Source organism: Sturnira hondurensis, unplaced genomic scaffold (genome assembly GCF_014824575.4).
Source record: "Sturnira hondurensis isolate 20B ecotype Veracruz unplaced genomic scaffold, ASM1482457v3 Scaffold0003693, whole genome shotgun sequence".
Lineage (NCBI taxonomy): Eukaryota > Metazoa > Chordata > Mammalia > Chiroptera > Phyllostomidae > Sturnira > Sturnira hondurensis.
The window spans coordinates 3,099,196-3,111,903 of record NW_028076324.1 but is presented as its reverse complement, the minus strand read 5'-3'; the positions used below and the strand labels follow the sequence as shown (position 1 = coordinate 3,111,903).

General features: G+C 38.0%; 1 protein-coding gene across 1 annotated transcript in view; it reads left to right on the top strand.

Annotated features, from left to right (window-relative positions):
- GLRA3 (glycine receptor alpha 3) overlaps window positions 1–12,708 on the top strand; it is a 140,762-nt gene that overhangs the window by 25,646 nt on the left and 102,408 nt on the right. Inside the window, exon 3 of the mRNA XM_037042165.1 lies at window positions 8,049–8,116. Within this exon, the coding sequence (XP_036898060.1) occupies window positions 8,049–8,116 (68 nt within the window). The remainder of the gene's footprint in view (window positions 1–8,048; window positions 8,117–12,708) is intronic.

Sequence of the window (12,708 nt, the reverse complement as noted above, 5' to 3'; positions counted from 1 at the left end):
TTTCTACCTACCATCTATGCTATTTTCTGTGCCTTCTCCCCCCTTCTCCTCCTCCCACCCCCCTGTTGCTAACCCTTCATGTGTTCTTCATTTCTATGGTTCCACTCCTGATCTAGCTGTCCTCTTGGTTTGCTTTTGTTTTAGGTGTGGTTGTTAATAACTGTGTGTTTGCTGTCCTTTCACTGTTAATATTTTTCATCATCTTTTTCTTATATAAGTCCTTTTAGCATTTCATATAATAAGGGCTTGGTGATGATGAACTCCTTGAATTTGACCTTATCTGAGAAGCACTTTATCTGTCCTTCCATTCTAAATGAAAGTTTTGCTGGATAGAGCAATCTTGGCTGTAGGTCTTTGGATTTCATGACTTGGAATACTTCTTTCCAGCCCCTTCTTGCCTGTAAGGTCCCTTTTGAGAAATCCGCTGACAGTCTGATGGGTACTCCTTTGTAGGTGACTGTCCCCTTATCCCTTGATGCTTCTAGGATTCTCTCCTTAATTTGAATCTTGGCTAATGTAATTATGATGTGCCTTGGTGTGTTCCTTCTTGGGTCCAACTTCTTTGGGACTCTCTGAGCTTCCTGGATTTCCTGGAAGTCTATTTCCTTTCCCAGACTGGGGAAGTTCTCCTTTATTATTTGTTCAAATAAGTGTTCCACTCATGGCTGTTTCTTTCCCCCTTCTAGTACCCCTATAATTCGGATGTTGGAACGTTTAAAGATGTCCTGGAGGTTCCTAAGCCTCTCCTCATTTTTTTGAATTCTCATTTCTTCATTCTTCTCTGGTTGGATGTTTCGTTCTTCCTTCTGGTCCATTCCATTGATTTGAGTCCCAGTTTCCTTTCCATCGCTATTGGTTTCCTGGACATCTCCCTTCATTTCAATTAGTTTAGCCTTCATGTGTTCCTCTAATTTGTGACTGTAATCTACCAATTCTGTGAGCATCCTGATAAATAGTGTCTTAAATTGGGCTTCTGAGAGGCTGTCAATCTGTTGGTCACTTAGAGTTATTGGCTCTGGGAATTTGAGTTCCTCTTGCGCCATCTTTTGGGCTGTTTGTGCCGGTTAAGTAGCAGGATCGGAGCCCTAGGTTTTCACCAGAGCAGGGCAACTCAGTCGCTGGGAGTGTGACGCTGTATGTGGGGGCGGGGTCAAAGAGGGACAATGGCTTCCCGTCTGCCGCCGCGACCGGCACCGCAGCCACCACTGTCACCAGGCCCACGCGTTTCGTTCCACTGCACTCGAGTGTGCCACCACTGTTAGCCCTCCACCACTGGGTTCGTCCCCTGGGGCCTGCGTGGTCCTTCTCACTATGAGCGAATGTGCGACCTTGGTCAGTCTGCCCCACACCCCGACTGGCTTTGGGCTGCCCGTGCGCCTAGCGCCTAGGTCGGGGGATCTGTCCTGCCCGACCCAGCTCCGCTGCTGGTTCCGCCTCTCTTACCGTCCCCGTTGAACGGTTCGTAGCTGTTGGACTTCCGTATAATTCCGTGTCCTGGTCTTTGGGTGTGTCCTAGTTCTCCAAAACTTTTGTTGTAGTCAAACTTGGTTGTGGGAGAAGGCACAGTGTTTCCACCTATGCCTCCATCTTGGTGGAAGTCCGCAGTAGTTTTCTCCTACAGACATTTGTCTTTGATAAAAGTATTGCTTATTCTGGCATTGTGTCATTTGCAAAACAATTCTCTCTTTAAAAAAATCTGATTTCTTCTATTATCTCCACCTAACACACTCCCACTCATCCCCTTCTCTCTTGCTTATTCCCTCTAGATTTAAGGAGAATGTTGGGATTTGTCTTCTAATTTCCTCTTGGACATTATGTGGTGTCATGTGTATCCTTTCTGCATGTTTAGGGGCATTTTAATTCTGTGATCAGATTATGGTCTCTTCAAGTCTTCTTTATCCTAAACCGTTCTTGTCAGATGTGAGGTCATGGAGGTGGTATCATAGGTGGCTAGGCAGGTGATGTTTTGTGTGTGCAACTACTTATTTTATTTATGACAATAGTAAGAACCATGTACCCGACCTTGGCAAATGTAAAATTGTCTAAAAATATTAGTGATGAAAAGCAGCAGCAGCTCCCTGTCTCGACAATCCTTGTGCAGTCTCACTTCCTGAGGCCAACACTCCAAAAGTAGATTTGGTTCTTTCTGGTGAAATCTGCCTGATGGCTCTCTAGACCTTCTACAAACCAGGCATAGTGAAGTTCCTTTGCACTAAACAGACTGCTGATTTAACATCTCTGTTCTTCCCTTGCATCTCTTCTGTTTTTCCTTTCTGCACAATTTCTCTTTTCTTCCTGCAGGACCAGTTATGTTTATTTATCTCCACTCTCTTTAAGCCTCTACTTTTCCAATATGTGAGGAAAACGTTCTGTAGTTCAGGAAGGACTGCGTTGATTTGCCTGGGTGCTGAGACAAGTTGAGTCTGCTCTGTGTGGTATATGCATGCGTGTGTGTGTAGGAAGGTGGTTTTCTGCTCTTTCTCACTCTGGAAAGGAAAACTGGACAGAGCCATCTTTGCCCTGGGCAGAGCACGGCTGTCAGTGAGCACCGAGTGTTGACTAAGCTTTGGCCTGAGGTTCTCCAGATGTCAAAACAGAGAAGGCTTTAGTTTTGAAGTACTGTCAAGGACTCTGTTTTTCCCAGTGAAAAATGTTGTTTCTCCTGTTTTTTAAAGCTTATTTATTACAAACCAAAGATGAATAAGTTCTGAGAATCTAATGCATTACACTGTGACTACAGTTAGCAATATTGTACCATATACTTGGAAGTTGCCAAAAGTGTAGATTAAATGTTGTCACTACAAAAAATAGATTAGTGATTGTGTGCAGTGATAGAGGTGTTAGCTAATGCTATGGTGGCAATTATATTGTGTTATGTAAGCATGTCAAATCTACACATTGTGCGCCTTAAACCTGCACGATGTTGTATGTCGATTATAGCTCAATAAAGCTGGAACTAGAAGACGATTAAAAGGTCAGCACTAATGAACAGAACCACACTATTTCCAACCGCCTTGATAAACTATGTTTGCAAAACTAACGACAAAGTTATTGCCATTGCTCCAAAGATTCCATAAGGCTGAATCCCAGACGACCCTGCTCTACAGGAATATGGACGGGGATCAGGGAGCTTTCTGAGACCGGTGCCTGCGGTTTCTCCCTAGGCCCTTCCAACTCCCCACTTCCTCTCCTATAGGGAATCCTAAGATTTGTGTCTCTCTAGGGCATTCCTTTTTATTATTAAATTCATTGGGGTGACATTGGTTAATAAAATTGTATAGGCTTCAAATGTACAAATTCTATGATACATCATCTGTATTCTGCATTACATGCCCACCACCCAGAATCAAATCTTCGGTCACTGTATATGTCACCCTCTCGATCCTTCACTACTGTCCACAACCCTTCCTTTTGGTCACCACCAAGTTTTTTGTGTTTTTGTGTCTTTCCTTGCCTTATTTGTTCATTTGTTGCTTTCAGTTTTACATCTCCTGTATGAGTGAACTCATGTGTTCCTTGACTTTTCCTGTCTGACTTATTATCTGCCTATTTCTACCTGAAAAAAATTTAAAACATTTATTTGCAAAAATCTCTGCACTCCTATGTTCATTGCAGATTACTTACAATAGTCAAGGTATGGAAGCAACCTAACTGTCCATCAATAGACAGCTGGATAAAGAAGCTGTGATATGTATACACAGTGGGATACCACACAGCCATAAGAAAAAATGAATTATGGCCATCTGTGACAATATAGATGGATCTTGGGAATATCATGCTCAGCAAAATATGTGAGACAAAAAAGTCAAGAACTCTAGGTCATTCTTAGCACATTAGCTCCCTTCTCCATGTAGTCCTCACCTACATTTATTTTTAGCTTTGCTCTGTTTTCTTTCTTTTATATTTTGTCGTTAAACTGATCATGAATACCCTCCCATTCCCCTTTGGTGTGAGATGTTTGGTCTCATTTTTATCTGGTAATATAATTTTTATGTCTTTAGAGAGAAAGAAAATTCTTCAGTTCCCCTTCTAGGAGTCATTAGAATTAGAAACCTATATATCCATAGTATATCCATAGATGATAAAATATTATTTCACTAGACTACTTCACCAGCTTTCTCTGGGTTTTATGTCTGTTCTTTGACCCTATTATTTGGGCCCTCGGTTGCTCTTTGATAACCCTTGAGTCTAATTTGGATCCAGGCAGAAAGCCCTTCTCAGCAAAAGACCTGATTATGTCTTCCTCCCAAACACTGACTGCATATTTTAAAAATTCTGTTTTTAATGACCACACTCTTTATCTAGAAATAACACTGTTTGCTTTCCCACTGTCTTTGTAGTTTCTGTCTTTTCATTTGTAATCGTTCTCTATATTAACCTCTTTCTCCCACCTCACAAGTTTAGGTTTAAAATAGCCATTTCTGCGGAATACATTCTATTCCCAGAATGGCCTGTGTATCTAATACTCATTTCCTGCCTTGTATTTTTTAAGGAAAGTGTTAGCATTTCCTTTATAATTTTAACTATTTCTATGCATCCATCCAGATGCTGTTATTCTTGAATAAAATTCATCATTATTTTTTTAAAGGTGTATTTCCTACTTGCATTTTTACATCATATAGTATCATTTTACTAAGAACAATCCCTTCAGTAATAAGTCTTTCTAAAATTGTAGATGTTCACCTGAAATAGTCACAGATTTAGATTCTGTTTTCTGTAATTTTTGGTTTTATTTTATTATAACTTTTAATGTGTTTTTCTGTAATAGTTATTTCTTTTTTCATTTCAAAGCAATCTGAAACCAACAGGTTTGCAAATATAGCACATAGCTATTTTTTTCCTCAAACTCTTTGAAAATAAGTTGCTGACCCGATGGCCCAATACTTGAGTGTATCATACAAATAAGAACATTCTCCCAAATAACCACCATCTAACTATTGAAACAAGCAAGTTGGTGTAACATGGATATAGTGCCGCCACCCAGTTTGTGTACTGCCATTCGAATTTTATCAGTTTTCTGAATAATGGCCTCACAGTAAAATGACCTAGTTTAGAATCACATCTTATATGTTATTTGTCATTATCATTGCCTCCTTCAGTCTGAATCAGAAGCTCATTCTTTCTATGACTGTTAGAACCTGGGCATCTACAAAATCTTATGATCCCTTGATTTAACAGAGTGTAGCTCAGTTCATATTAGTCTAATGTTTCCTCGTGACTCGGTTTAGGTAATATGTCTCAAGAGATATATCACAGAAGTGATGCTATGTTCTGATTGCATCTTATCAGATGGTGGACCAGCTTAATTTTTTTAGCATAACTGGTGATGTTTACTTTGATTAGTTGATTAAGTAGATGTTTGGTAAGATATATCTTTATAAATATACATATATGCATAAATACACATGTATAGCTACAAACACACATATATGTATATTTGTATATATAAACATATAAATTTACATAGATGTATTTATTTCTCTATCGAAAACCATGAGTTCACTTTGATATTTCCAATTCCATAAGTTTAGTCTAGTTTCCGAGTTTCCATAGTTGAACTTCCTCATCTGACAGTAAGAACCCTGCCTCTCATTATCCTTAATATAATTCTATATTTGATCAACATGTAATGAACCTCCCTTGTCTACAGGCACTGCCTCTCCTGCACTGATGCCCTCAGGTCCTGTTCAGCCTCTGACTCCCAGGCCAGGATGCCCTTCTCTGGTTCTCATAACCCACACCAGGCCGCCCCACTGTGGCAAACTCTTCTCCCTCACTCTGGCTCCGACATCCTGTGCCATGTAAACCTTTTCCACAGATCCCTTCTCATCCTGCTGCGGGTTATCACCCTCCCGCAGCCATCTGCAGTGTGGAAGCCTCTCCTACCCCACTCCACTGAGTGGCTGTTGTCCTGTAAAGGGAGTGGGAGGGGAAGAGAAAGGAGAAGCATTAACTGATGGGGAAGCATAATTTTGATACCATATTTTTAAACCTTTTTGGAGTAGCTAGCAAGTAATTTAAAATCTGGACTTAAAGTCATTATATATGCTTTTGGTAATTTAAAAAATATCTCTCTTTGCGACATGACTACATAAAATATACATTTATCCAAAATAAAAAGAACTCACCAAACATTTTTAAGAATTAACTTTCCAATTACATCCCCTGTCTTTAAAGAGTGTGAGGCTTTAACTAATACACCATCATGTCAAAAATTACTTAGAGTCATTTTCATAAACATGTGGGTTACTGTTTGTCTCTTTGTTTGCTCTAGATCCGCCTGAAGAATTTTCCCCAATATGAATAGCAATAATATAACTGCTAAGGCTTTGCTATTTTGCCTTTATCCATCTCTGAACTTAAAAGTCTCATTCTATTTCTTTAAGAAACATCTAAAAGAAAACATGCTGCTAAAACATCTGCAACTACTGTCATCTGCTTTTAAGGCCAACGATGGTTAATGTAATGAACAATTTAAAAGCATAATTTGCCATATGGATGTTATAGCAGTTATTTGCTCTGTTGCTAAACATAGCAGTGCATTAGATGGCTGTAACAGCTTTTGCACTGGCATGGAAAAGTAGCAGATTGGCCAAGGACTGCTGAAACAGGTGCTCTCTGTAATGACAATAGAAGATTTACAATCTTCTCCCAGCTGCATTTTCTACAAAATTTGTGAATATACACATCAATAGCTAGGGTAGAAAGACTGCTCTTTCTACCTGTGTCGCTGCCCTGATTCGACACAGACCAGAGCTTCAAGTGTAGAACACAGTGCTTTATAAACATGACAGTACTGTATCCATTTCTTTCTTGGTAACATCTCTCCACTGTCTCTGCTTTCTGTCAGAGCCATTCTATTTCCCATTTGCGCTATTACAATAAACTCCTAACTATTACTCTGTTTCTAAGCCTTGCCATCTATTTGGCCACTCACCGTGTTGTGTTGGTTCACCACGCTCCAACGATCAGCGACCTGCAATGGCTCCCTTGTGTTCATCAAGTAAATTCCTAATACCTCGGTATCACGTCAAAAGGTTCCGTGATCTGGGGCAAGACTAGCTTTAGAACAGTGGCTTTTATTTCCAAAGTGCTTCACACTCTAATATGGTTTTAAAATTCTTTAAAAATAAAACAATTTTTATACACATGAAATATATATATATATATATGTATTAATATTGGTATCAATTTAAAATTTGGAATTGAGGTTTGGTGACAGAATCCAATGACCTTTCTTTCTGTTGAAAAAGAGAACACACACGCATGTACACATGCATGTGTATATATGTGTACATATATGTATATGTACACATTTATACACACATATACACCCTATATATGTACACACACACTTATATATCTATATATACACATATTGAATATCAAAGACATGCCCCGAGCAAACACAGAGTCCCTTGACAAAAGGTGGGAGACATTGGTTCGAGTTGTTGAGGACATCTCCCATCTCAACAATCACTTGTTGAGCAGTAAACTTACCAAGCAGAGACTTCAGTGGCCGCACACGTTAGGGAAGTACAGGCTCTACAATATTAGTAGTCCAGGTAAGTCATTAAACAAGAAATAACCATAAGAAACTCTAGTAATGACAAAAAACTGTGGGTTGGAAGCAGGAGGTGTGGTTTCCAGAGTTGACACATATTTTGTAAAGTGTCCAATTTTCAAAAAAAAGTAACGGACATGCAAAGCACCAGGAAAATACGGCCCATGCATGGAGGGAAAACACCCAATGTTGGACCATCTAAATCTACTTACCAAATTTATAGGGCCATTAGAGACATTTACATCATGGAAACAGACTGGAAGAGGTTAATGACTGGCCAGCATCACTGTTCAGAGACCATGAACTTGAGATATATAATCCAGATGATTTTACAGAATGATTGTCTTCCATGTTAAGCATCTGTGTGTATACATGTATTAAAAATATTATTTTTAAAACAACGATTAATGAGAAGCTTGAAATGATTTAAAAATATTTTAGATGAGTGCCCTAAATCGCCCTTACATTGTCATCTCTTTTTCAGGCCCTCCGGTCAATGTCACATGCAACATATTCATAAACAGCTTTGGCTCTATCGCTGAGACGACCATGGTAAGCATGTTTACTTTGTAACAACTTCCATACCAAAGTAAGTACTAGCCAAATTAATGGCAATTTTCTGCCAATGTTATTTCATTTAAAGCCAAAATTAATTTAATGGAATTTTAAAAGATAAAATTAATGGTATAATTAAATTTACACCCAACTGCAGGTAATAATGTTTCATTTAGAGGTGGTATATTATGGAATATATGTGAGTGAAAACAAGATTGGTTTTTTCACATTCAGTAATTGAATACTAAATCTCAAAAACAAGTCTATCACATAAATTATTTTCTGCTTTTCAATGCTTTTCAATAACCAGACATAATGAATAAAAAATTTCATGTGTAATTATTTTATATACTTAAATGTGTTCATAGTATTATTTAAGTATTCTACTTGATTACTTTTCCAAGTGAATATAGAATTTGCAAAATGTAGTGGATGCCTTCATTTAACTAAACTCACTGAAGAGACTTCATTACTATGTAACCGAGAACATTTAACGTAATTATTAAAGCCAAAAATGATCATTACAGACCACATTTGTTCTGTTTTGAGTTTTATAACTCTCTCTGAAGATTATATTGTGTCTCTTCTTTGCCCCGTTGCTTTTACTGTGCACTTTAGCTAAAATAAAGTGCAGACACAGATTCGTGAGCCACTGAATATCTGTTAGCAGGCAATGTGTTAAAATCGAAACTATTTATGGTGGTTCTTAAATTACTTAGAATCATACTTCATCCCTAAGTTTAACAAGTATAATTTGCATTAATTTTCAAAGTTGATTTTTAGCTAAAATAAGATATAAAGTATTTCAAGAGATTTTTAGCTTCCAGAACCATTAAGCAGAGACCTGTGCTCATTTTATATACCTCAGAATGATATGAAAGCAAATTTCTAAGAAAAAGTAATCTAATATGCAAGTTATTGTATGAATGTGTGTGTAGAGTTTGTGTGTGTGTGTAGAGGATATATGTCAACAGGAGGAGACTTTATTTACATACCATTTAAAAAATGTTCTTTTCATTGTGTGCACATAATGCAGTCATTTAGTGGCAACTCTGTGGTTCTATTCAAACAATAAAAGTAACAGTGGAGAAGACTGACCTCACATATTTGGGCATTACATAGAATTATCTTAACTGTATTATATTAACTTAAATGTATGTGTTTCTGTAAACACAGAGAAAATGCATACAATTTGCCTGGATAAGCACAGTGTAGTTCTGATGCAATTCTGACCCTGAAGTGATTATAGTTCTGTTTCAGACTTTTGATATATTCTGGATTCTGTTTGAATATCTGGCCAATTTGTTCCTGGCATTTGTATATACCCACTAGAAATCAAATTAAAGATAAGGGAATCTCTGCTGGCTTTTTTTCCTAATTAGCCTTCCCAAATTGTGTTTCGAGCCATGATAACTTTCTCATTTTCATTTCTACTATATATACCACACAATCTTGAAAACCTGAAAATACGTTTATGCTTTCTCTTTTGCAAGATCATTTCCACAAAACACTTTCAACGGCAATAGTCAGAAAGGTTTACAGCCTGACTTAGGCTTGTTGGGGCAGAGGGCCTTGAAAACAAGAGAAGATAGGGCCAGAGTTCTTTATTAATATCAGAAAGATTGTCAGGTTCCTGAGGGCCTTTGCTTTTTATGGCTTTCACTAGTCTACCCCTAAACAGCTATAACCTCTATTGATTCTAAAACACAACTTATGGGATGACTACACTGGCTGAATTTCTCATCTTTAATCAATTTGGACAGACTTGTTCTTTTCTTTTCTTTTTAAACATAGTTTATTGATTATACTATTACAGTTGTCTCATTTCCCCCTTCACTCCCTTCCACCCTGCACACCCTCTCCCACCCATCTTCCCCTCCTTTAATTCATGCCCATGTGTCATACTTACAAGTTCTTTAGCTTCTACTTTTCCCATACTATTCTTAATCTCCCTCTGTCTATTTTCTACCTACCATCTATGCTACTTATTCTCTGTACCTTCTCCCCTCTCTCCTTCTCATTCCCCTGTTGTTAACCCTCCATGTGATCTCCATTTCTGTGGTTCTGTTCCTGTTCTAGTGTTTGCTTAGTTTCTTTTTGTTTTTGTTTTAGATGTGGCTATTACTAACTGTGAGCTTGCCGTCATTTTACTGTACTTGTTTTTTATCTTCTTTTTTCTTAGATAAGTTCCTTTAATCTTTCATATAATAAGGATTTGGTGATGATGAACTCCTTTATCTTGACCTTATCTGGGAAGCACTTTGTCTGCCCTTCCATTCTCAATGAAAGCTTTGCTGGACAGAGTAATCTTGGATGTAGGTCCTTGCCTTTCCTGACTTTGAATACTTCTTGACAGCAAGGTTTCTTTTGAGAAATCAGCCAACAGTTCAATGGGTATACCTTTGTAGGTAACTGTCTCCTTTTCTTTTGCTGGTTTTAAGATTCTGTCCTTATCTTTAATCTTGGGTAGTGGAATTATGATGTGGCTTGATGTGTGCTTCCTTGGGTCCAACTTCTTTGGGACTCCTGGACTTCGTGGAAGTCTATTTCCTTTGCCAGATTGGGGAATTTCTCCTTTATTATTTGTTCAAATAACTTTTCCAGTTGTTGCTCTTCCTCTTCTTCTTCTGGTACCCCTATAATTTACATGTGAGAACATTTAAAGATGTTCTGGAGGTTCTTAAGCCTCTCCTCATTTTTTTTGAATTCTTGTGTCTTCATTCTTTTCTGGTTGGATGTTTCTCTCTTCCTTCTGGTCCATACTGTTGATTTGAGTCTCAGTTTCCTTCCCATCACTTTTGGTTCCTTATACACTTTCTTTTATTTCACTTAGCATAGCCTTAATTTTTCATGTAATTTGTGACCAAATTCAACCAATTCTCTGTGTATTGTAATCACAGTTCAGTGTTTTGAACTGTGCAGCCGATAGGTTGGTTATCTCTTTGTCAATTAGTTGTATTTTTTTCTGGACCTTTGAGCTGCTCTTTTGTTTGGGACTTCTTTTTTTGTCTTGACATGCCTGTTACGTAGTGAGGGGTGGAGCCTTAGGTGTTCACCAGGGTGGGGCAGCCCAGTCACTAAGTTGTGATGCTTTATGTGGGTCAGGGATCTGAGAGGGAACAATGGCATTTGCTTTGCTCTCTGCTGATTTCAGTCACTTCCCCTGCTTCCCAAAAGTAAACTGGGCCCTTCTGGTGCTGATTACTGGGTGGTTGGGCTTTTGTACATTCTAAGACCCTGTAGGTCTCTCTAATGAACTCTCCTGTGAGGCTGGGAGTTCCTCCTGGCACCTCAACCCCCCACAGGTCTTTTCAATGGGTGTTTTGAGGCTTTATTTGCCCTCACAGGGGCCTTGGTTTGTGCAGTCTGTCTCCCTCCCCAGTTTTGCCTGGTTTATCTGCACACAATTGTTGGTCTGTCCGATCCACCAGCTGCCTTGTGTGCCGCGCCCCTCCACAATCTGCCACCTCACTGAGTCTGCCTGCTGCTGCCTTGCAGGCCCCGGGTCCACCAGCTGCTGCTTTGCTGAGAGCTGGACAGACTTTTTCCATAAAATATGTTATACAAAGAGCAGAATGTTGCAAGCACACTCTCACGGCGACCCTCAATTTTATTTCTTCCCTTCTCTTGTAGAAATTCTTTCCATTCTTACATACTCCATCATAATGGATTTTCTTTTAAATCATTTTTGAATCTATTACTCTCCTTTTCAGAGTCATAAGCAGCCTCAAGAAACAATAATCAACCACTCCAGAGGTTATTATAAAATAAACTAAGCATTATAAAATCAACTATGTCCACCTTGGTATCTTTCTTTTTAGCCTTCCAAACTGTTAAACACATGACATTCCTTCTTTTATAATCAGATTCAGTATTTGTATAAATTTTAACGGGATCAGATAGATCAGCTCCACTGTAGTATCCCTCTGTGTAGGAATCTATGTAGAGAAAATCAGAACTTAGTATGTTTCTCTCTCAAGAATCATGAAATATTTTGCTACCACCTGATTAAGTCAATGTCATTCATTCATTTATAGTTTCCACCATCACAGCTCTACACACTAAACTTTGTCATTGTTTTATTTGCCACAATATTGTTTAATTTCTATAAAAGCATTAATATATTCTCATGTCTTACACAAAAACAGTTTACATTTGTTTTTATAATACCAATAAGCTAATTCATTGAAGATAGTTATTAAGATTAAGAGGATAGAATTTCAAATGATCTATAATAATTAACAAATACCTTTATATCTGAGAACTTATACCTTAAATAAAACTAAATATTTTTTAAAATTCATACATATCTGCCTAACAAAATTCCTAAGTGCCTTTAATGTTTTTACTGACCAAATATATTAAGCTCACTTTGCTGGTCTGGTTGCTAATCTATTATATCTTTCTCCATGTAAAAGCTAAACATTAGTCCCATTTGAGGGAATTATTTGATTCTTGAGAAAGTTTCTCTGGTAGATATTTTTTCTTTAGCTCTTTTTTGAAAATTAAGTAATTCAAAATTTAAAATATTTTGTATCCTCTTGCACTACAATTTAAAAATATTTTTGTTAGCCCTGGCTGGTGTAGCT